The sequence below is a fragment of the Filicampus tigris genome, chromosome 9 (genome assembly GCF_054856515.1).
Source record: "Filicampus tigris isolate MCC_2025a chromosome 9, RoL_Ftig_1.0, whole genome shotgun sequence".
Taxonomy (NCBI): Eukaryota; Metazoa; Chordata; class Actinopteri; order Syngnathiformes; family Syngnathidae; genus Filicampus; species Filicampus tigris.
In genome coordinates this window covers 7,530,001-7,552,614 of record NC_141225.1, presented here as the reverse complement: position 1 = coordinate 7,552,614, position 22,614 = coordinate 7,530,001, and the positions used below count along the sequence as shown (strand labels likewise).

The 22,614-nt window shown below is 41.2% G+C and overlaps 1 protein-coding gene across 8 annotated transcripts in view; it reads left to right on the top strand.

The window, feature by feature from the left end:
- LOC147141786 (eukaryotic translation initiation factor 4 gamma 3-like) overlaps positions 1-22,614 on the top strand; it is a 67,346-nt gene that overhangs the window by 10,999 nt on the left and 33,733 nt on the right. For 3 of the 8 annotated variants that reach the window (XM_086039869.1, XM_086039870.1, XM_086039868.1), the window contains 9 exons: positions 5,994-6,066; positions 9,262-9,429; positions 10,427-10,519; positions 11,929-11,961; positions 16,580-16,600; positions 20,458-20,637; positions 21,552-21,663; positions 21,769-21,929; positions 22,443-22,577. In XM_086039869.1, coding sequence (XP_085895995.1) covers positions 5,994-6,066; positions 9,262-9,429; positions 10,427-10,519; positions 11,929-11,961; positions 16,580-16,600; positions 20,458-20,637; positions 21,552-21,663; positions 21,769-21,929; positions 22,443-22,577 — 976 coding nt within the window. The remainder of the gene's footprint in view (positions 1-5,993; positions 6,067-9,261; positions 9,430-10,426; positions 10,520-11,928; positions 11,962-16,579; positions 16,601-20,457; positions 20,638-21,551; positions 21,664-21,768; positions 21,930-22,442; positions 22,578-22,614) is intronic. The other 5 variants (XM_086039872.1, XM_086039871.1, XM_086039874.1 and 2 more) reach the window with 4 other exon arrangements.

Here is a 22,614-nt window from a genome sequence, read left to right as displayed (position 1 = left end):
CAGGTGTGTGTGTGTGTGTGTGTGTGCGTGTGCGTGTGTGTGTGTGTGTGTGTGGCTTGCCTGTGAAAATGTCCTCATGTTCGTGTGCACTCTGGGAAGTTATAAATAAACTGCTGAGCTGTTATGAGCCAGCATGCAGGACAGCGTATTCCAGAGAGGGCGTACCCGTGGTTAAAGACAACTTCCTGCCTGATGTCAGAAGACATGCTCGCCCATTGTTTGCATCGGTCGCCTTGTATCATACATTCCGGAGGTTGTCTTTTTAAAAAAAAATTTTATGATGATTATAGGACAGGAACACATCCTGTGTGGAGTCTTCAGTGTTTAATGTGCTGGCCAGGAGTCATGTTGGCGAGGTTCGATGCTTGAAGTGATTTTTGAGATAAAGATGAACTTGTTTATGTTTTTTCCGGCTGTCTGGCTGGTTTTGAGCTGTCTACTTTCTCCACGGTGCCACCTGACAAACTCTTCATTTCCCGTACAGGCTGATCTGAAGCAGATGATGTAGTGCAATCATCTATTCTGACAGATTTGTATTTGTTTTTTGCTTTGTTTTTTTTAATGTTTGCTGTTGTGCCAAAAATGCTCCAAATGAGAACAATATGTGCTCTCAAACTATGCACGCATACTTGCAAAATAAAGTTGACACTATTGGGGAACTTTTGGAGATGCTGCTTTTAATGCACTCTCGACTAAGGCTAGATTGACAATGATGGATACACAGGTCTAGTAGATAAGCAATTAATTGTTCTGACTGTCACTATACGTTGCTGGAAAAATAGTAATTGTCGATACGTACTTTAGCAGTAGCTAAAATTCCAGCAGGTGTTTTTTTCAAATGTGATTATATTGTTTGGACCCATGTCGGTGTGCATACGTCGTGTGCATTAAAAAAAAAAAAAAAAAAAAAAAAGTTTCATGTAAATCAATCCAATGGGGTTAATCAGGACTGCATTTGGGTCACCTGGGGCCTAGCAAGGGGGAGCCTTGCAGAGTCTTGACGATTCATCTTGTGCTATTGAGACGTTGACATTTCTTTAAAGGCCTCGCCAGTTATTAGTCTCACAGACTTGACATTTTGTACAGACCTCTATTGTGGACACAGGGTGAATTTTAATGACTTTTGGTTATCCTTGACAGATTTTTACACATTTATTTCTCTTTTATATTGTCCGATATATTCGAATCTATTCATGGGGGAAAGGGACCGGGCTGGCCCGCAAACAACAAAAATTGTGTGTATAATTCACGGCCATTGAAATGCTTTGAGCAGGGGGGAAACATATCTGCAATTATGCGAATCCATGGGTGCTGAACCGTGATTATTTGGGGGTCGACTGTAGTATTTACAGCCAAGCTAAAATATCGTATTGGTGCTTCACAGAACTTTGTACACCGCATTCAGAGTTGTTATACAAATTATATTTTTTCCAGCTTTTTATAGTCTATGCAAATGGCATTCAGCATCATTTTCAAGTCAACAGAGAGAGAATAACGTGAATGTTTTTAAATGAACCTCCCAATGATAACTGTAAGGCGACACGGTGGTCGATTGGTTAGCATGTCCAGTGCAGAGGTCCAGGGTTCAAACCTTCCTGTGTGGAGCTTGCATGTTCTCCCCGTGCCTATGTGGGTTTTCCGCAGGTACTCTGATTTCCTCCCACATTCCCAAAACATGCATGGTAGGTTAATGGAACACTCTAAATGGTCCCTAGGTGTGATTGCGAGTGTGAATGTTTGTTTGTCTCTGTGTGCCCTGCGGTTGGCTGGCAACCAGTTCAGGGTGTACCCCGCCTTCTGCCTGAAGTCAGCTGGATAAGCGGTTTGGATGATGGATGGATGATAACAGTGTATACGTGTATTTACCTACGTGTGTGCGTGTGTATATATTTATATTTTTTTTTTAAGTAAAAATGTAGTGTTTGTTCAAATGCACTGTTTCAAATTATAATGCACAACAAAGACAACGTGTAAAGAAAAGAACTGCTTTTGTTAAGAACTGAAACTAGTCATTAGTTGAATTTGCCACATTAGGAGGTTGTATTTGCTGAAATCAAAAGCTGTTTTAATAAAAAACATGTGAATAGGTCAAATTTCATTTAAACATAGGACCTTTTATTTGATAGCAGCTTCAAGTCTTGCATCCATTGAATTTGTGAGTTTTTCCAGAATCTCTGCTTGAATATATTGGCAGGATATCAGAATAGACTTCCAAAGCTGCTGTTAGGATGTCAACTGCCTCCCACCCTCGTAGATCTTTGCTTGAGGATGCTCCAAAGGTTGTGAACATGATTGAGGTCAGGGGAGGATGGGGGGGGGGCCACACCATGAGTTGCTCCCCTTTTATATCTATAGCAGGCAATTGATGCAGAGGTATTCCTTGCAGCATGAGATTGTTCACTGATGAGTGTCGTGCAACCCTGGATGGTCACGATTGATAGAATAGTGTGGATGGCCACCATGTCCCAACAAGGCTGCAACGTCAGCAGGACGGTAGCAGAGTCATCTTGGGAGCCTGGGGAGAGAGCTGGTTGGCTCTTTTTGGTTACCTGAGGGTGTGAAAAAAACCTAAAAGTGAGTGGAGTATCTGACTGAATGCTTTCCTCGATGGTACAAAATTAAGAACAGACGTTTGCAAAACAAAGTCATCTTCAAGCGTGACAATGCACAATCTTATGTATCTGCGTCATGGGCTGCTATGGGCATCAAAGGAGAGAAACTTGTGTGTGGCACCCATCACGTGATGCAGATACATAACATTGTGCGTTGTCATGCTTAAATATCATTTTGTTTCGCAAACATAAGATTGTACATTGTCATGCTTAAGGATCACTTTGTTTCGCAAACTTCTGTTCTTAATTTTGTACCATCGGGGAAAGCAGTCAGTCAGAAAATTAGGATGAGTGCCATTTGCAAAAACTAAAAATCAGAGGAAAAACTTTTTCATACTAATTTGGTATCTGGTATAGTAGATTCAAATGTCTGTCAAACTACAAAAGTGACTCAATCAAGACACTACCATTTTGATGACTACTTAACATTAGATTTCTAATTTCTATAAGTACCTGATGCATTTGAAAGTCACACTAATCGTTTTTTGTTTAACACGTTAAAGTCAGCTTCAACCTGCGCAACATAACCTCATCTGTCCTCCATGTCTATATTCGAAACAGAATGCTTGCACCAAACTTTACTCAGTCACGTTATTTACTTTAAGTTTTTATTTTTCATGACAGTCGTGAGTCAGCAAATAAATTAGGCCTGAATTTGTGCCATCTGTTGGTCGCAGCCACGCAGTGAAGGCCAAAGTTCCTCCATAACTTTACAAACGATAGACAGCATTTTTAATAGGCAAAAATGTAATTCCCTAATCATGAAATAGAAACACATAAGAATAAGAAAGCCTTTATTGATCCCACAGTGGGGACATTTTCAGTGTTACAGCAGCAAAGATGGTCACACAGAGACGGCGGCATCATGTAGCCATTAATGTATAACATTAACGGCAAACATTCAGAATCAAACCTATGTAAATATACGCAGTACCTATGTGTATATACACACCAACATACATCTACATATAAAGTACGAAGAAATAGGCTTAAAACATTATTTTCTTTTTTATTAATTCCAAAGACCTTATTAGAAGCGAACAATAACAATTGGTTCCCGGATTTTGGGTTGTGAGGCTAGAATCCACTAAACTAGCACCTATTGTTCATACTGCAGTGAAAGAGTGGTCTCAGCTGCAGCATGTACTGAAAGCTTTGTTAGTGCCACTTGTGTGTGGGTGTGTGTGTGTGTGTGTGTGTGCGCGTGTGCGTGTGCGTGCATGCGAAGCGTGCGCGCCTGTGTGTGTTTGGGAAAGAATAAGTGAGAGGGGAGTGGACCAGCAGGGAGAGGGAGCATGTTTGCACCATCTGGGATGTGTCCTCTCACTTCCTGTGCCTCCACTCTTGATTCTTTATCTCTGAGATTTCCGGGTAGCCCGTGTCATTTTATTGAGAGGGGACCACGAGGGATTTCGCAGTTATGTGGAGAGACTTTTTATTTGTAAAGCTATGTTCACACTGCCAGTACGTGACATATATCCGTTTTTTTTTTTTTTTTACCCATGCAGTGTGAACGGTACAGTTTTTTTTTTTTTTTCTCCCCCAAATTCGACCGGGGCCTCTTACATATGTGAATATAAATTGGAAATGCATCCGATGCGTCTGCTGTATGAAAGCTCAGGTCGTGCTCATCCGTACACAACCAACCTATACGTTATCAAAAGCCAATTGTGGGCTCTGTGCGGGCGCAGGAGTGTGTTGGAGGGACTACTGACAATCATCTGTGAATCTTATATTTGAATTTTGAATTGAATAGAATTTTATATTTGACTTTAATTTAGTCCCACTTGAAACACGAAGCATAAAGTGGACTTTTGTGTTGACGGTAGTGATTGAGCCACGCCGATGGTTCATTTTTTTTTATGCGCAGCAATGGCGTGACCTCATCTTAGGTAGACATCTCTCGCTCCTCTATCAATAGATGATGAGATGAGCCTCTACATGCGGGAACATATTTCCTTCCGTAAACACTGCGACACGTGACGTCTTTTTAAATGTCCGTCGGCATTGTACTTTGTGCGTGTGCGTGTCACATCGCGGACACGTTCCGTTCATACTAGAAGTTAGATTTGTTTTTGTAATGTGAACAAGTACATAAGAAGATTGGATTTAACTAAGTTCCTGCAGTGTGAAGTTTGACTCTTTGGTTGTGGTGATATTTGTCTTTTCAGAAAGGAAGTTGGTCACTGCACAGCCCCGATTTGTTGATTCATTATCATCTTTTTTGTCAGCAATAAACTCTGGAACACAAAAAACTGTGTTCAAAGTGTCGTGCATGGTCAGTGCCATCTGTTTTATTGGTATTGTGGTCACAGGATATGTTTTTCAACCCAATAGTACTGTGTTCAATCCCATTTCCAAGACATTGGGTGATTTGAAGAAGAAAAGATCCTGGAGTAAGGTAGTAGCAATATATTAGAATGGGGCACCTGTGTCGGGACATGGAGCCACATGGTTTAAGAAGGTATTATGTTGTGGTATTAAGCCCCGGCGGTAAACTACTTGTAGTAGTAGTGGTAGTCACAATGGCCTCCTAGATGCCTGAGCACACAAAAAGACTGAAGTAACTTCAGCACAGAGATATATATTTTTTGCCAAGACTCTTTACATGTAGTCTCCTCCTTGGACAGTCAGTATGATTTGCAGGCCTGGCAGGGGGCCAAAAGCGGCGTCAGGACGCTGGCTCGTGAGAAAAAGGAGGCTTGACTCTCGGCCGGAAGGGAGAAAGCCAGACGCTTGGTTTCCCCTAAACCATATGACCAGTAGTTTGTGAGTGTGTCACAGACAAGTGGCCAAGCAGGTTAACCTCAGGCTTCCCTGTCATGTGTGGTTGTTAGGCGCTCCCTCTTTTGGTCCTCTCCGATGAGTGGCTCTCTGCTTCACGACTCGTCTGCCCATTCGAAACGCTGCTGCTTGGCTTACATTCAAGCTGATTCTGAGTAGATTTTAACAAGTCAGAACATTTTCTGTTTATAGTCTACCTTTTCCCTTGTGTAGGCTGAGCAGTCGTCTTGCTTTTTCCTTAGTCAAGCCTGCCCCGTGCTCCCAAAATCCAAAACACATTTTCCCTTTAACGCTCTCCGAATGGTGAAAGGTACATTGTGTACTCTTTTAGAGTGAGGGGCTTGTTTAGCGGTGAGGGGAGGGGGGGGTGCACTTTGGGGAGTCCTTGAAATGAAACCCGGCAAGCTGTTGAGCTTCGAGGAAATCCCTTTCAGAAATAAATGTGCTTTAGCATGTTTGACACATTAATTCTGTCGTGTGTACCAATTGTGTAATTTCATCAGCGAAAATGTAAAACTCTCTTGCTCTCTTGAAATAAACGACCCGAAAAGATCACCGAAACCATGTGCTGGTTTTCCTTATAATGCACCTTTGCAGAATTCCTCGGGTTCCGCAGTCACTGGATGACAGAATCTTCTCCACACAGCCTGGAGTTGCTGCAGTCTACAGCGTGAGTACACACACACACACACACACACGCACAGCTGTCCATCTTGACACATTGCCTACTGAAATGAAAGCATGAGTGCTTAAGACCATGTCCAGTGTTACCAAGCTAGACTTGAGTAACTCATAATTTTCCCCACCGAAATCAATTGAAATGCCATTTGATCTTTTCCAGCCAGACAAATGGCACCATATTGCATAAAAACCTAATGAAACACAGTAACAAAGGATATAAAGAGAAAGACTGGCTTTTGGATAATTCCTTTCTCTACTATTTCTGCATGTTGGATGTGTGCCTTTTAAGGTGTGTGTGTGTGTTCCAGCAAGTAATGATATCGGGAATCAAGGTGGCCGGTGTGAGAGTCGTGGCGTGAGTTATAGCAGGTCCTCTCAAGTGTTCTAATTTCTTATTTGTAAGATACCTCTACAATAAGCATTAAATTCAAATTCAAAAATACACGTGAGCATCTAACATGGCACCCTGTATTGGCAGATGGGTATTGCCCACACTATCCAGCAATCAAATTCAAGTTATCCTGCTTTTTGATAAAAAAAAAAAAAAAAAAAAAAAAATGTTCTTTTGGCTAAAGAGGAAGAGATCGGTTTGCATGCTACGCTACATAATCACTGTAAGATTTGTCAATTAAATCGGCGCCTGTGGCATGAAGTGCGTTCTGCACAAGAGGAACGAACATTCCCCTCATGCTACAGATCCTATACAGCCGCCCCTCCCCCATATCATCACTCCATATGTCCTCCGCTTCAGTAAGTCGCCAAAGCAGAGCAGGCCCCTCCCCTGGCAACGGCAGTGAGATTAGTTGCTTTATCGTGGGTCATGTGAGGGAAGTGTGCCACACAAAGGAGCTGGACCGACGTGCACAAACGATGGCTGCTGTACCCTGGGTCCTGGCTCCCGCATCTGCGTCGCGGCGCTCCCGATGAGCTGAATGTCGCCGTTGGAAAAAGGAAAAAGGCCCTTTTGAGAGGAGAGGGTTGTTGTTGAAACGCACAGGCTACTTGTTGCCTTACTGCAGTGTCTGCTCTCATTTCGCGGTGTGTCAGAATGGTGAGAATGGTGCCAGTTGCGGCAGGCGACACCTTTCTAGCCACACCGTCATTCCAAACTGAACCCAGGGTGCACTTTCACACAGCATGTCGCAATCCGATGAGTAGGCTGGATTTACACTGCATGTCGAAGTGCCCAATTCTGATCTGCCTATACAGTGGTACCTCTACTTACGAATTTATTTGGTTCTGGAAGAAATTTCTTAAGTAGACAATTTTGTAAGTAGAGACGTGTTTTCCATGTAAATGCCTTAATACCTTCCAAGCCCCCCAACATTCAGACATAAATGTTTTATAAAGCATAAAAATGCATCAACACATGTAACAAGCACATGTTGCGATTAGATTCTTGCAAAATAAATGAGAGTTGTGCATAATGTAAAATAAACAAAGACTAGAGTAAATAATAAAAATGATGGTCGTTTACCTTTTAATTGCTGTCCTCCTCGCTTTTTGCCCTCTTTGGTTCATGTTCTCTCTCAGAAGTGTTTTTTGCCTGGCGTTTTGTAAAGAACTGAATTAATAACGTCGCAACTGTCATATTCTTTGGCGAGATCAACTAAACGCGTCCCCTTTTCATACTTTTCTATTATCCCTTGCTTCGTTTGTAAGATTTTCTTCTTTTTTTTTTTTTCTTTTCCTCATTTCTAATTCACGTCAAACTATCGGAACACCTCATGGCCCGAGGGGCGAATGACGAGGACGCTGCATAGACATATTTATCACATATACAGTATATCTATCTACCTGTCTAACTAAACAAACACCTCGTGGCCTGAGGGGTGAAGGATGAGGACGCTGCATCTATCTGTCTAGCTGTCTATCTGCACACATAGACACATACGATAGAATTCCCTCTTAGCCAATGGGATGCCAGGAAGATGCTAGGCTAGCCAATGGCAGAGCAGCTATGAGAATGTTGCGTTCAGGAAACTCCGGAGCTGCGAGTTGCAGCCCATACTGTATTTTTACCTTTCGTATCTTGAAATTTCTTTCGTAAAACAAGAGGCAATATTTTCCTGTTGAGGCGTTTCGTAAATTTTGTATTTGGAGACGTTCGTAAGTAGAGGTACCACTGTATTACATGACCAGCTTGCATATAACTACAAGCATCAATACCATTCGGTAACCGTACAGATGTAAGCAATAATAGAAATATTACATTCATTGATGTATTTGTAGCTGTCCTCCACATTACACGTTTGGCCATCAGTTTCGATTATTTTGTTTATTTAAAGATAGCCGTGACACTATTGACATATTTAGACCATATTTGTCTGGCCTTTGCTGTTAAGCGAATATAGGGAGTCTGTATCATTTTTTTCTTGTTGTTTTAACCGCCCTACAAGTTTAAAACACATTTAAATGTGTTAAAACCCATTTAGACTTATTAAAACACTTTTAAAACCTTATTCCTTAGCATCTTCTTACTCTCTCACTCTTAGTTTTCCAAATAAGTAAAGCGTGCTCAAGTCAAGCTGTTTTTCACCCTAAGTTTACTTTAAAACAGATACATAAAACACAAAAGAATTAATCATTGTATATTTGAACATCAGAATGTTTGACTAAACGATATAATTTCGTCTAATGAATCCGCTAGCATAATGCTAACATATAATGCGAAATGCCACAAACTGGCATCGGGTGATTTGCACATGGGGCAGGAGTGCCCAACCAGTCGGTCCACTCGTCCACCGCAGACTGCTCCCAGGTCAACCGCAAGGGGGGAGAAAGAAAACCCCCAAGTACGCGTTATTATTATAACACATTTTGTGTTGGATAAATGGCAAAACGCTGCACTGGTACTGCATTAGTGACATAGTGGAGCTTATTTTATTTCCATGACGTAATGCTACCATTGATGAGGTATATCCGATAGGAACCGACATTGGCAGATATCCAATATGTATCAGATTTTTAACCACATTCGGCAGAGGCCTGATTCCAACCTATGATGTGAAAATCCAGCCTTTGAATTTTGACTTCAGCACCAGTGTCAGACAGCGAGTCGCTTTCAACACAACATGGCGCAAGAAGTGTCAAGACTTCACACCCCTGACAATATTTGGGTGTTACATATGTGTCACTAGCTGCACTGATTGGACCTTAACCACACTGTTTTCTCATCCTCCAGCTCCCTAGGCACGCTGGTCCCCCTTACACCCCTCACGACATCACAAAGGGACACCCGAGCTTGGCAGGCACCCCGCCCGGTCATGCCCACTCCCCGGCGCTCTCTCAGGTATCCATACCCACAGCTCCCACGTATCGCTATCCTAAGGGCTGGGAGACGGGCGGAGGGGTGAGTTTGTGTGACATTCGCCGTCTTCATCCTCTCTGCGTACTCATGTTTGCGATTTCCAAATGTCTGCTTGTATGTGTGAAGTACAGATCTTTCACTTTTGCTCTTAACACCAGCGTGTGAATGTGCATGAGTTGAAATTAAAATATGATAAGAACTAGTTGGGTACCGTTGTCTATTCCTAAAACATGAATGTCCAGTAGATATAGAAGTAAAATAATGGGCAAATTAGCCATTAGCTTATAAATTAATGCAAAATGCTCTGTATTACTAAGACATTATATTGGTCATTTGTAAACATTTACGAATACTTTGCACACGTATGCGGATACTGTATAAAAAATACCAGTCAGATTTGTGACTTTTTTCCCACTACTGCGTCTATGTTAGTCAATCAGAATTCATTCTAAGTGACGGGCTATCACGGCTTTAGGTTTCAATACTGTATCGTTACTGGTTTAGTTTAAATGCCTGTTGGTTGTTTTGGGGGGCTCATTTACATATTATGTAAATGTGATGGACAAACATACAACGCCAGTTCGACCGCACATGATGCCAATTTAGGAACATCAGTGCCATGTATTCCCTGGAAAAATGTGAGAGCATCATAGGAATCTTTGGTGTTGGCAGTTCGGGCGCCCACTGTGCGCCCTGGGAGCTGCTCTGGTCTTAACGTGCTAAAAATAGCACACTCAGCCAGCACACTCTTAAATGGGCACAACCATACTGACGGTAGCTTGGAGAAAAGGAGATAAACTGGCCTCCACACGGCTCTGATGAGTAATAACGCGCAGCAAGACTTGCAGACCTTCAGGGTGCCACTATGTACAAGACGTCAACCCCAATTTAATAACATTTACTGCAGCAGCATGCAAATATTACTCAGCTGACTTGATAGCAAGATGTGCTGTTGTCCATTTTACTGTGGCCGATGAAGTGTGCGCTCCTCTATTGACTTAAACCTTACCTCTACATCTTGTTATCCCCCTCTCGACAGTCTCCGTACAATCCTGGGCAGAATGCTGGCTCCGGCCCTCTAGTGTATTCTCCTCAGACGCAGCCAATGAATGCACAGCCTCAGAGTCGCCCGGTGAGTGTCACGCCAGCCCCCCATGCGTCCTCCACCACCGGTAACTGTGAGGGTCAGAATTCCTGGAGACCAATAGTCAGGAAATTTTGGTGCTCAAGGGCCGCATTTGTTTTTAAGACAGTCTGATGGGCAAGGTCTATTGAAGATTAGGTGAAAAAGTAAAACTGTGATGTGAAGATGCATCATTAAAAAAAACAGCCTATTAGTATTTATAATTTATTTAATTAGGGGAGGCATATCTGCCTCACTGTTTTGAGGTCGTGGGTTTGAACCCTGTCTCCGGCTTTCCGAAGTGGAGTTCGCGTATTCTCCCGTGCTTGCAGGGGTATTCTCCATGCACTTTGGCGTCCTCCCACACCTAAAAAACATGCATGAAAATGGTCATTGAGACAAAATTGTCCTTAAATGAATATGACTGTGAAAGGTTGATTGTCCATATGCCCTGCGACTGGCACTGCTTCACTTGCCCATTGCCAGCTGGGATAAGCTCCAGCTCACCTACGAGCCCTAACGAGGGTGCACTATGGGAAATAAATTCTTTACAATTTATCAATGAACCAGTTATTTGATTGGATTGGAGAAATTATTTTAATTAAGCAGTTTTAGGGAAGAACAAGTTAAACTTAATGGAACAAATATTAAATCTTAACCCCACTCTAATCTCTCTGACACAAATTGCCACATCAGAGCTGTAACAGTCGATCCGACTTTTATCAGCCTGTGCCTTTCACACCGAGTGGTGTGGAAGAACCTCATCTGGCACCTTTTGGTTGAAAGCAAGACGAGACTCTATACAGAAGTCCCTGGTTTACAACATTTCAAATTTACGAACAGCGCACCATGAACTAGTTTTGCATAGCAGCGTGAGAATACTTTGGTGCGCAGGAAGGCACACTCAGTTACCTTCTTTACTCTAGTTTTTTCATTTGATTGTTTTATTTATTGCCTAGTATCTAAAGTATCTTGTATTTTGTTCATTCTTGTAAGTGTTGCGTATTTTCTTGTGAAGCACATTGAGTTGCCTTGTGTATGAAGTGTGCTATGTAAATATAGCTGCCCTGCCTTGCCTATTATTTATGACCTAGATTAGCTTTGATACAAATTTTTTAATTACAAGCATGACTTTGGGTATGACGACTGAGTTAGCGTAGGTTAGTGATGGACTACATGGCATTCCGAAGTGCACGTTCGGGTTACGTTGTCACTGGAGGAATGGATTTCTGTCATAAATCCAGGACCCCCTGTCATGTTACGTTCTCAATGAGTTCAAGCCCTGGTTCGTCAGTTAATTAAGACCAAGTTGCTGCATCATACACTCCTGCAGCTTGGTTGCTGTTTACCGTATGCCACACTGCTCATCTGTATCTCTTGTGCTCTTCCCTCTGCCTGCTCTCCCTCCCTCCAATCAGTTTGCGACGGGCCCACGGCCGACCCACCATCAGGTACATACTACGACTCTCATGTTCCTCCTTGAAATGTTGATTTGAAAGCTTGGCTATTTATGGTTCAGCTGATGCTACAGTGGAACGTTCGACTCAACCGTAAACTCACTAGATGGTTTTAGTTTTAGGTACTAATTTGAAAATGGGTTCTCCATAGACATGAATTTAAATAGTTTTTTTATTCAATTGATTTAACTGAGCATCCAGGCTCTGTACTTTGTCACAATTAGGCTGGATTCACACAGCAGTTCCAAATGCCCAATTGCAATGTACTCTGATTATATTTTATTGACTATCTACCTCTATATGTCCATTTCAACTGGCATCTATCTCATATTAGCAGTGCGACAAGTGTGCAGTTTTCATGGAATGAGTGTTTCAAACACCTCTAAAATCCTCCAGAGCAATTACATTCAGGAAAAAGAACAATTGAATACTAAAGCCATGACTTAGTCTACAGCCTTTGCCGTTCTTCTCCCCAATAATGTTCCATTTGTGCTATTTCAGTAGATTTTTTAGGGCAAGTGACATTGTTTCAAATAGGGCTGAACAATTATGGAAAATAATCTAATTGCGATTTTTTTTTTTTCCCCCAAAATTGTGATTGCAATTTGATTTGCAGTTTTTTTCAAGGTCCTTTTGTAATGTATTTTTCAACAATTAATCTTTATTACGAAAAACAATATCAGTGTTTTTTTTACAATAAAAAATACTAAGGTAAAGGCAAATAAAGCATTAATTAATATGAAAGTTTAGTACAGTAACGGTCATAAACTTACTTAATACTTTGATGTGCAGTTTGGCAAGCATTTACTCTGATAACAATTCTGCCACACGAGTGTGGTGTAGACAAGTATTTTTTTAAATTTTTTTATTATACTAGACTCAATAAATAAGGCACAAACTAAAGTGCTGATTACAACAATAATGCAAATAAATCAGTAGCTTTACCACTTGCGTATCATTTTTTTAATGAAACGTAAACGTGGACGGCACTTAATTACTCAACTTATTATATAGACTGATAAATAAATGAAACGTACATGCATACAAATGAAAGCTTACTGATCTCCATTTAGTCATGTCACGCGTGCTAACGAGAAGGAAATGGCAGATAATGCCTGCAGATGACGTAAATCTTTCTAACAGTCATAAAAACACTTTTAAATGTGTTTTAAATGATCTATTACCTGTGGAGTAACATTTTCGGCAGTCTTGGGCTCATTCATGAAACATACGGCCGAATGTATCCTCAACTACAGTACTGTATGTGACCCTGACATTTGACTCCTGTGATCCAGTGTCATTAGATTCTGAAAAAAGGCCGTAGTAATGAAGTCACGTCTGGCCGTGTAGTCGATGTTGTCACCATGCGGATGCTAACATGTTCAATTACTGACTGCCTGCTTTGTGGCTTGCTGAGTCATCATGCCCTGCGCACCCACCAACTCCTCCAGATGCGAAACTATCTTCGACAACCTTCTATAGCCTTCTTTAGCCTTCTTTAGACTTGTTTTTTTTTCCTGACAAGTTGTATGAACACAATGAGTGTGGGGCGTTTGGTTTCAATAGTATGAACACACATACACCCACACAACCCCCCCGCACACACACGCACACACACACCCACACACACACAGTGCATGCGCTGGCTGTCACCAACTGGCGCTATGCTCTGTTGTGCCGCCACGGAAGTGGAGTCGGAAAGCAGATGAAGCCAAACAGTAAGGCTTTTTATTCCAATGGAGAAACGTCCATTGTGCCCTAGTAAGACACTCCATGTGTACCCATGAGCAAATTCATTCACTTGGTCAAGAGTGTTGTGTATTTCGTATAGATGATGCAGTCTTATTAGTTCATAGCCATACTTTAGCGGGTGAGTGCATTTGTGTGTATGCTCCCAAAAATATGAAAGCCTCTGGAAATGATCACTTGTCAAAAAGCAACCTTGATTGAAAGTCAGAGTATTTCCCACGAATATAATTGTCATATCGGTTGGATTTGAGTCTGCTTGATTTAAATGTCACAATTCTAAAGTGTGTGCGTGTGTATGTATGTATGTATGTATGTATTAGAGGTGTAACGGTTCACAAGTCACGGTTCGGTACGTACCTCGGTATGGGGGTCACGGTTCGGTACGGGTTCATTACAGCAAGAAGTCTCAAATGCATAAGACTATTTTTTATTTATTCATTTATTTTTTTTAGTTTTAACAGAGAGCAAGTTAAAATTCAATGTTCTATATACCAAAAAACATTCTCTGTTATAAAAGCACAAAATAGAATAAATACTATAATACTGCGCATTAGGGTTGTTCATTAATAATAATAATAATAATAATAATAATAATAATTAAACACAGGAAACCCCACTTTCTTGTATGGATAGAATGAGGTTGCAGATAGTCAGGTAGCACTTGCCAACTAGTAACTTTTAACTTAGTTCTAAGAGTTAGGGCGCAGCAGAAGACAGCTCATGCTCCACCACGGCTCTTGTGCGATTGTATATGACAGGGAGCGCGGTCTTGCTAATATGCGCCCGGGATGGAACATTGTAACGGGGCTGTAGTATGTTTGATAAACGTTTGAAGCCTGGCTCCTCGACTAAAGCATATGGGCACATAGATGTTGCTATGTATAAGCCGATTGCTTCAGTAATTACGAATATCGTTGGCTCTGTCTGCTTTCACTTCGCCAGGCTGCTTAAAAGTGGCGGGGATCAGTTGTTGGTGTTGAGCGGGTTTCTCATCCCCATCAGACATATTCGCCGTATGACTGCTTGCACAGAACCGTGAAGCCCGTACCGAGATGGTTCAGGACGAATACAAAAACCGTTACACCCCTAGAAAAAAAAAAAAAAAAAAAAAAATATATATATATATATATATATATATATATATATATATATATATATATATATATATATTTTTTTTTTTATATATATATATATATATATATATATATATATATATATACGTACATATGTACATATATACGTACATATGTACATATATACATACATACGTACATACGTACAGTATAACATTATGACTGAGATTTTATGACTTGGTTTGTGACTTGTAATGACTTGACTTAAAATTTGGTGGCGACTTGCCTTGCTTCATTAAAAAAAATAATAAAATAAACATTCTCGACAGTTACTTGGAACTTGCTTGAGACTTGAATGTCACAATTTGAGACTTGTGACTTAAATATATGGGACTTAGTCCCATCTCTGTCAGACAGCAGATAGTCTTTTCTCATATTGGTGCTACTGAGAGTCATGTCCTCAGCCTGTAGCCACACAAGCAGACAATGTGGCCAATAATAACAACAACAGCAAACTTGGCTCTGTTGTAGCTCCGGGAGAAGAAAATGCACCCAGTTATGCCTTGATTTACATAATCAAATTCAAACGTGAACATTTTTTGTCTGTATATTGACTGTAGTGATTATTAAAAGATAGACTCAAATCTATTATTAGATTCATTTGACCTCTTTTGGTGCATGTTTTATTTGAAGTGTTTATTCAGAGCCACTTTGTAAGTGGCTGTGTGTGCAAGGCAGGCAACGGTGAGGACAAATTGACAGCTTTAAGGGTAAACGGATAAATGTCGCTCCTTGAGAAAAATGGGGTTCAAGCTATTGAGCTCGTTTTTAAGAAAAGCATTTAAGTGCTGAAAGTGAAAGTCAACCCAAACATATTTTTTTCAAGAATATGTTCAATGCAGGCCCACTAGTTGAAACGAGGCAATATGATTAATATGAAATATTAGTTAAGCATCCAAATCGACCCGTTTTAGCCATCTCTGAGGACGGCCATTTTGTCACTTCTGTCGACTGAAAATGACATTACAGACCCTCAGGGCTCAGATAAGGACCAATCACGGCTCACCTGTTTTCTGAAGTTGATTATGACTATGATTAATCGTTACCTGAGTACCCTGAGCAGGTGTGATGTCATTTTCAGTCGACAGAAGTGACAAAATGGCCGCCCCCAGAGATGGCTAATAACGGGTGGATTTTGTTTTTATATTCTAAAACCTTTTTTCAACTAAATTAATCAGAATTTTGTGTTTCAACTAGTGGGCCTGCATAGAACATATGCTTAAATGTTTTTAAGTTTGGGTTGACTTCCGCTTTAAGGCTGGATTTACATTGCAGGTCGAAGTGCCCAATGTGCATGCACGTGGTGTATGAGTGTGGCTTTAGGTTTGTCGTTCAGTCAATGTGTTTGTGTTTGGTGTATAATTGGGTATCTGTGTGTGTGGTGGTGTGTGTGTGTGTGTGTGTGTGTGTTTCTGTGTGGCTGCAAGTTTGTGGCTCTGTCCGTGTAATTTTGTGCTGTGTGTGTCTTGGTGTGTTGCATCTCTATGGATCTGTTTGTTTCTCCTTGTGTGTGGTTGTGGACGTGTCGACGAGCCAATCAATTTTGACTGTACCCAGTAAGCGTTTTCCACTCGCTCTCCCACTCAATGCTGATTGTGAGACCCGTATTTTTGTCCGAGTGGTCTGTGTCGGGTCGGCGGAAATGATTGCGTGCTTTTTGTGTGTGCGTGCGCGTCCGTGTCTGCAGTCTCACAAGTGCAATTGGCTTTTCTCTCTTTCCTGCTCTCAAGGGAGGATTCAGGCCCATCCAGGTAACACGTTTGCACCGGCAGACCTGCATGGCATGATGATGATGATGAGGTGGATGAGGATGAGGGTCATCCCAACAGACTCTCCCATCTCCTCCTCACAATTCACGTGACGGACCTCTGGCGTCGTCTTTTGTATTTGTAGAGAGCAGGGGTGGGGAACCTTTGTCCTCATTTCAGGTATTCAGAGGGCCACACTAAATGTAGGAGCAAACCCTTATGCTGAGATCAAACTCATGTTTATTATTAGACATGAACATTTGTGAGTTGTATTTTGTTCATTGGCTATATGGTTCCCTACCCCTGTTGTAGAGGAAACACTTTGACTTTTGTCCATTCATCATTTGCCGTTCTGTCTTGGTGTATGACTCATCTCCTAACCAGCTTGCACACTTGCACAAACAGCATGCGGCATCAACAAGGCGCATATGCACGTTTTACTAACATTTTTTTCCCTCGAGTAGTAAGACTCTGTCTAGAGAAGCCCATTCCTGTTGCATGGATGCACTTTCAAGGGGATTTATTTTAATCTTTTTGCTGATCAACTTCCCAGATTTTCACTTAGCAGTTTACAAGAAAGCCATTGAACTTGATTCATTATGTAAATGTTTAAGTGTGTTTCTACTTCCACCTTTCTCAACTAATTAGATCCTTTCCAACGTCAAAATATTCAACTCATTTAGGAGAATCTAGGATTTCTTTTTAATTTTTCATGTAATTCCATAAGTAACAAAAAAACATCCAAATTAATGGAGAAGCTTGATATATTCCCCATTTCTCAACTGATTTAAGTTTTTCTAACTTCAACATGTTCAACATTGCAAACATCCCTACTTCATGAAGGTCACACTTTTCTTGAAAAAATGCTCTAATGGAGAAGTTTTACAAATTCAGCTCAAATTAACCATTTCTCCACCAATTCAAATCATTCTAACATTCCAAATGCATTATTGCTACTTTTTGAAGTGCACATTTCCCATGAGAAAATTGTATTTATTTATTCTTTGTTTAACCATGTACGGCAGATCCGGGATTCAAACTGGTCATACTTTGGCCACTCTACCAACTGAGCTACAGGCGCCCTATTTACCAATTCCCCTCAAACTCATACACATCAGGCATGTTGTTATAGCATTTACGACAAAACATTTTTAAGGTCTTTAAACACACTTGTAAACGATACAAGAACATTTAAATATGTATAATATATTGAGAGGGCAGGATCAATGAATACAATACAATACAAAAGACAAAAATATTGTACAAACAATGCAACAATATGTACTCATGATACCTCACGATGAACGTGGTGATGAAGATGAAGCTGCCGTACAGTACATTCCCATTTCAACAACGAATTAAAGGTGTCTTCTTTGTAAATAGTTGACAAACTTGTCATGTATTGTCCTGTCCTGTGAAAAACACATATGTCCATTTTTTTTTTTCAATTTTCTTATTTTTACATGAATGGTGTTTCCGCGTTACAGACATCGCATTAACTGATTGATTGAAAATTAAAACATTTTCCAAAATCGGACATAAGTGTTTTTCACAGGACAGCGACGATATGGTACAACTGCGCATTAACATGGTCAGCCCAGTTGCTGGCTGGCTGTGTTTCTTCTTTTGTATACCTGGGTGGCTCCCAACACTGCTGTTTTTGAAACTGCAGTCGCTAACATTACATTTGGTACAGAAAGGGAAAATGCGGAAGTGATCAGCAAGGCGTGCAATATGCTGTGAGTCTGCTGAGAGAACACAACCAACAATCAGTAGCTAACAAATCGATGCCAACGCTCTGATTGGCTGAATCAGTAGATTCAGGGTTTTTTTCGTGATCTGCAAAATGCCAGGACTGTGAACTCTGAACCCATCAAGGATAGGGTTTTACTGTACCTGTATCCCTATAAATCAGCCCTCCCTTCCAAATTCTCACATTCTACGTTTCATACATGTCCACAGTTGTAATTCATGGTCTTCGATTCAGTTCTTCTGCCTTCACATGCAATTTCGTATTTTTGCTAATGTAAATACTCTTTTTTGGGCTATTTTTGACTACACGCTGATCTCTGTGGCCAACAGATTCCTGCAGATTCCCCATAATGAGTACACTCGTTCATTGAGTTTTGTTTTGCAATGTGGAATATATATCATTTGGACATGTTTATTATTATGCTGACAAACGAATTGCCGTTTTGTTCTCCTCAGAATGACCCCAAAAAATCACAATGTTTGCCAAGCACATGCATCCTGTGGTAAATGTACAGTATGTATATGAGGGTTCCTCAACACTCATTTGCAACCCCTGGAAAAATAGAAGAAGAAAAAAGGAGCACCCCCCCCCCCCCCACGACACCAGTTCCGTTGATCGACATGAAATTGGGTGGACAAGAAAGGTTTTGGGAAGCTCTATACCCGAGATTGTACACAGATTGAGTCAGACATTATTTTTTGAAGCAGACAGTTTAGGTGAATTCAAGAGTCCGTACGTTGTCGTACTTAATCGAGGGAATTCACCCGAATAAGCTACAATTGGAAGCGGGAATCCAAGATAGATGGGTGAATCTAAAGTGCTAAAAATCTATATAATAATTGCCTACGCTATCTAATAGAGGGAGAACATAATTTCAAAGTGTGATGATGATGATTCTGAGGGTTTGCCACTAAAAATAAGGAGCAAGGACCCATTGGAAGAAAATTGTCATTAAAAAGGAACAAGCAGTGAAAGATTTTCTGGTTGTAGAACGCTAAAGCTCCATTCAGATGATCAATTTACTTCTCAGAAAATGATCAGCCACATAATCAACAATTAAATCTGTGAAAGGTTGCTTTGTTGCAGTCTGCGCTGCCAGCCCTCGCAGGGTTCTTTTTGCAGCAATCAATCCAGCCGATTTATAAACTAATCAAGTAGGCCGCTTGAAGGGCTTTTCAGCTGCGTGTAATGTAAACACTGAGCAATGGTATTAATGAAGTGTAAGCGCGCCAGGTCACGTAGCCTTAGATTTTTTTTGTTTTTTTTTGTTTTATTGTTCAACAACAAGAATTGAAATAAGAGTGTGAATTGGGTGTCTTACCAGGAGCTGAATGGATTTGGGACAATAAAACAACACTGCTTATTTGGCGGCTTCACAAAGCTTTGTGTGATGTCACAATAGTAACTCTTGTGTTTGCTTTCCTCATAAACAATTGTTTATTAAGTATAGTTATTAATGGCGTGGGTCAATTTGTCATTTTGGGGCATTGGGTTTATTGAGCGAATCCAGTGGAAAATCTTGCAGATTTTTAACCTCTTCCAAACTTATAGGCACCTGGTTGGTTACTGTTTGTTGGTTGGGTCAGTGTGACATATTTTTAACTAGGAGGCCTGTGCGATAACTACATTTCCTGGTTTCCAGAAAATATGGTTAAGAAACAGTTAGATTTTGGCACAGAGCCAGATAAAGATGTTGAAATTAATTTTTTCATTATAGTCCGCTTGCATTGGGGTGAAGCAGGCAGTTATCTAAAAGATGGTGGACAAAGCGTGGGAGGCAGTTGCTAGCCTTTTTGTAATGCACATTACCACCACCTGCAAGACTGGAGAGGAACAGTATCATCTGGCACCTGAACAAAGTTATGTCTGAGTTTAGCGCTCTTCTGTGTCATTCTACCTTTTTCCCCATCCTTTTGTTTCTTACTTTTAAACTGCTCTATTTGACAAACATGAAAGGTGAAAATGTCGAATTATGGAGCAGTATGGAAATGGGTAGTTGAAATGTGTGTAACAAATCAAGACTAATGCCTCTGCCGTATATAATAAGTGTCGGAGAACAATAGCTTTATCTTTCACTCCCTCCTTCTCTCTGTTATTTTCCTTACAGCTTTTCCAGAGGACTCAGATGCAGACTGCGAGGCCCACCATCCCCACGAACACCCCCACCATACGGCCCGGCTCCCAGGCTCCAACGGTGGCCGTCTACCCTACTAATCAAGCAATCATGATGACCATGGCGCCCATGCCTTTCCCATCACCACAGGCTGCACAGTACTACATCCCGCAGGTGAGGCACAGTGCTTCAGCTGTGTATAACGTGTATTACAACCTCTCCCGCATCTCTCTCTTTGCTTCTGGTCGTTCTTCACAGCTCATGTCCAGACACTCGCATATAGACTCGCATTCATCACACACCGCCTGACCAGGCACATGAGCTTATGTGCTGTATTTTCGATATATTCTGTTTGTAATGTAAATACATTTGCAGTCTTTAAAAAGTGTTTTAATACGTTTGTGCTTGAATGCCTTTAAATTGTATGGGAGGAGTAAAACTATTTTGAAATGTTCACTTTTTGGGTCTGGAACAAGTCCTCCACGTTAAACACGGGTTTGCTGTATGATTGGCAATGTACACTGCACACCAGTATATTGGGCGAGTTTACTGTCACTTGCATGAGACTTAAAATGTGCTAATTCGAGTTAGGGTTAGACAAGTAATAAGGTGTTATAATTCTCGATTCTTGGTATATTTTGAAGATGTATAAAGTAATAAGACACCTACGTGCTGTTTTAAATTGTATAAAAATGTTGTTGTCCCATTTAAGCAGCTTTGACACAACTAGCTGATATTTTCTACCAGCACTGGATAAATGCCATTCGTCTCTGATCAGGCAATTCGGCATAATCTCTATTGCTGTACATTAGGAAGCTATGTTTGTAACATGTTCTTTCTGCTGTAAATTATTTCTGCAGTGAGACTGACAAGGGTTGCGATGCTGCCTCTATTTGTACAATGTCACCATCCTGGTTTGCTTTGTGAGGAATGGCAAGTGGTGAAAAGTAGAAGGAAAGCTTGAGCATGAGGCTGTTGACCAAATAATACCAGTTTTGTTGTCTTGTGGTATGAAACAAATGTATCAAAATGTGCCCCAGGATAGGAGTGCTCTTGTCTTGTCCTTATCATTGTCTTTGCCTCTGCAGTATCATCACAGCACTGCCTATGTGGCGCCTCCTCACCAGTATTCTGTTCAGCCCCCGGGGTCTGGCACCTTCTATCCCGGTCCAGGACCAGGGGAGTACCCGTCCCCCTATCGTGAGTTTTTCAAATTCAACACAAAGGCGCACTCCACACAAAACGTCAACAATCGTGACCATTGCTTTTTAACATATTCATACTAAAACCATTTTTTCCCCAAAGATACCCTCAGGTACCATCCACCCGTGTCACCTTCTGTCCCCGCCCCCGTTCCCACAGCCGGCCCACCCTACTACCCAGGGCAGGCCGTGTATTCGGCCTCACCGCCCATCATAGTGCCTACACCACAGCAACCTCCACCAGCCAAGCGTGAGAAGAAAACAGTGAGTACCTTAGTAGTTCATTCTGCACTGTTTCACCTCTCGGTAGTTTTAGTACAGCGGGTCTTCAGTTCATGACAATCCTGGCATCTGTAGTTTCATGGCTTCTAAGGTCCTACAGTATATACAGTCATTGCACTTTGTGAAGCTAGTTTGTTTCTTTTGTTTTAACATTTTTATCCAATACGCAGTGCTTTTTTTCTTTATTAACTCATTCAATCCAAAATACATATTTATGTTTTTTCACAGTCCAGTCATTCAATCCCATGAACTTATCTATATATTTTTTCAAACGTTAGGGTAAAAGAGGGTTTGAAAATGTCTGATACTGAATGAGTTAAAAGCACACTGCCCTATTTATAAGCTAAAAGTGTTTTTTCGTACAAATATGTACTGTAACTCAGAATTTACTACTGCATTAGTGATAGACTTTTGCAAATGTTAGTTAAGAGGACCCCCGAGCAGCTGTTGTTGGACTTGTGCGCTTTAGTGAGGTGTGTTGTTTTTGTGCCATTGTCCTGCCAGATTCGTATCCGCGACCCCAATCAGGGTGGAAGGGACGTCACCGAGGAGATCATGGCGGCGGGCTCGGGGAGCAGGAACTCAACGCCCCCTGTTGGCCCGCCCTCCTCCACTCCAACACCCCCCCAGGTAGGGCTCAATGTAGCTTGGTTGTAAAGGGTGATGT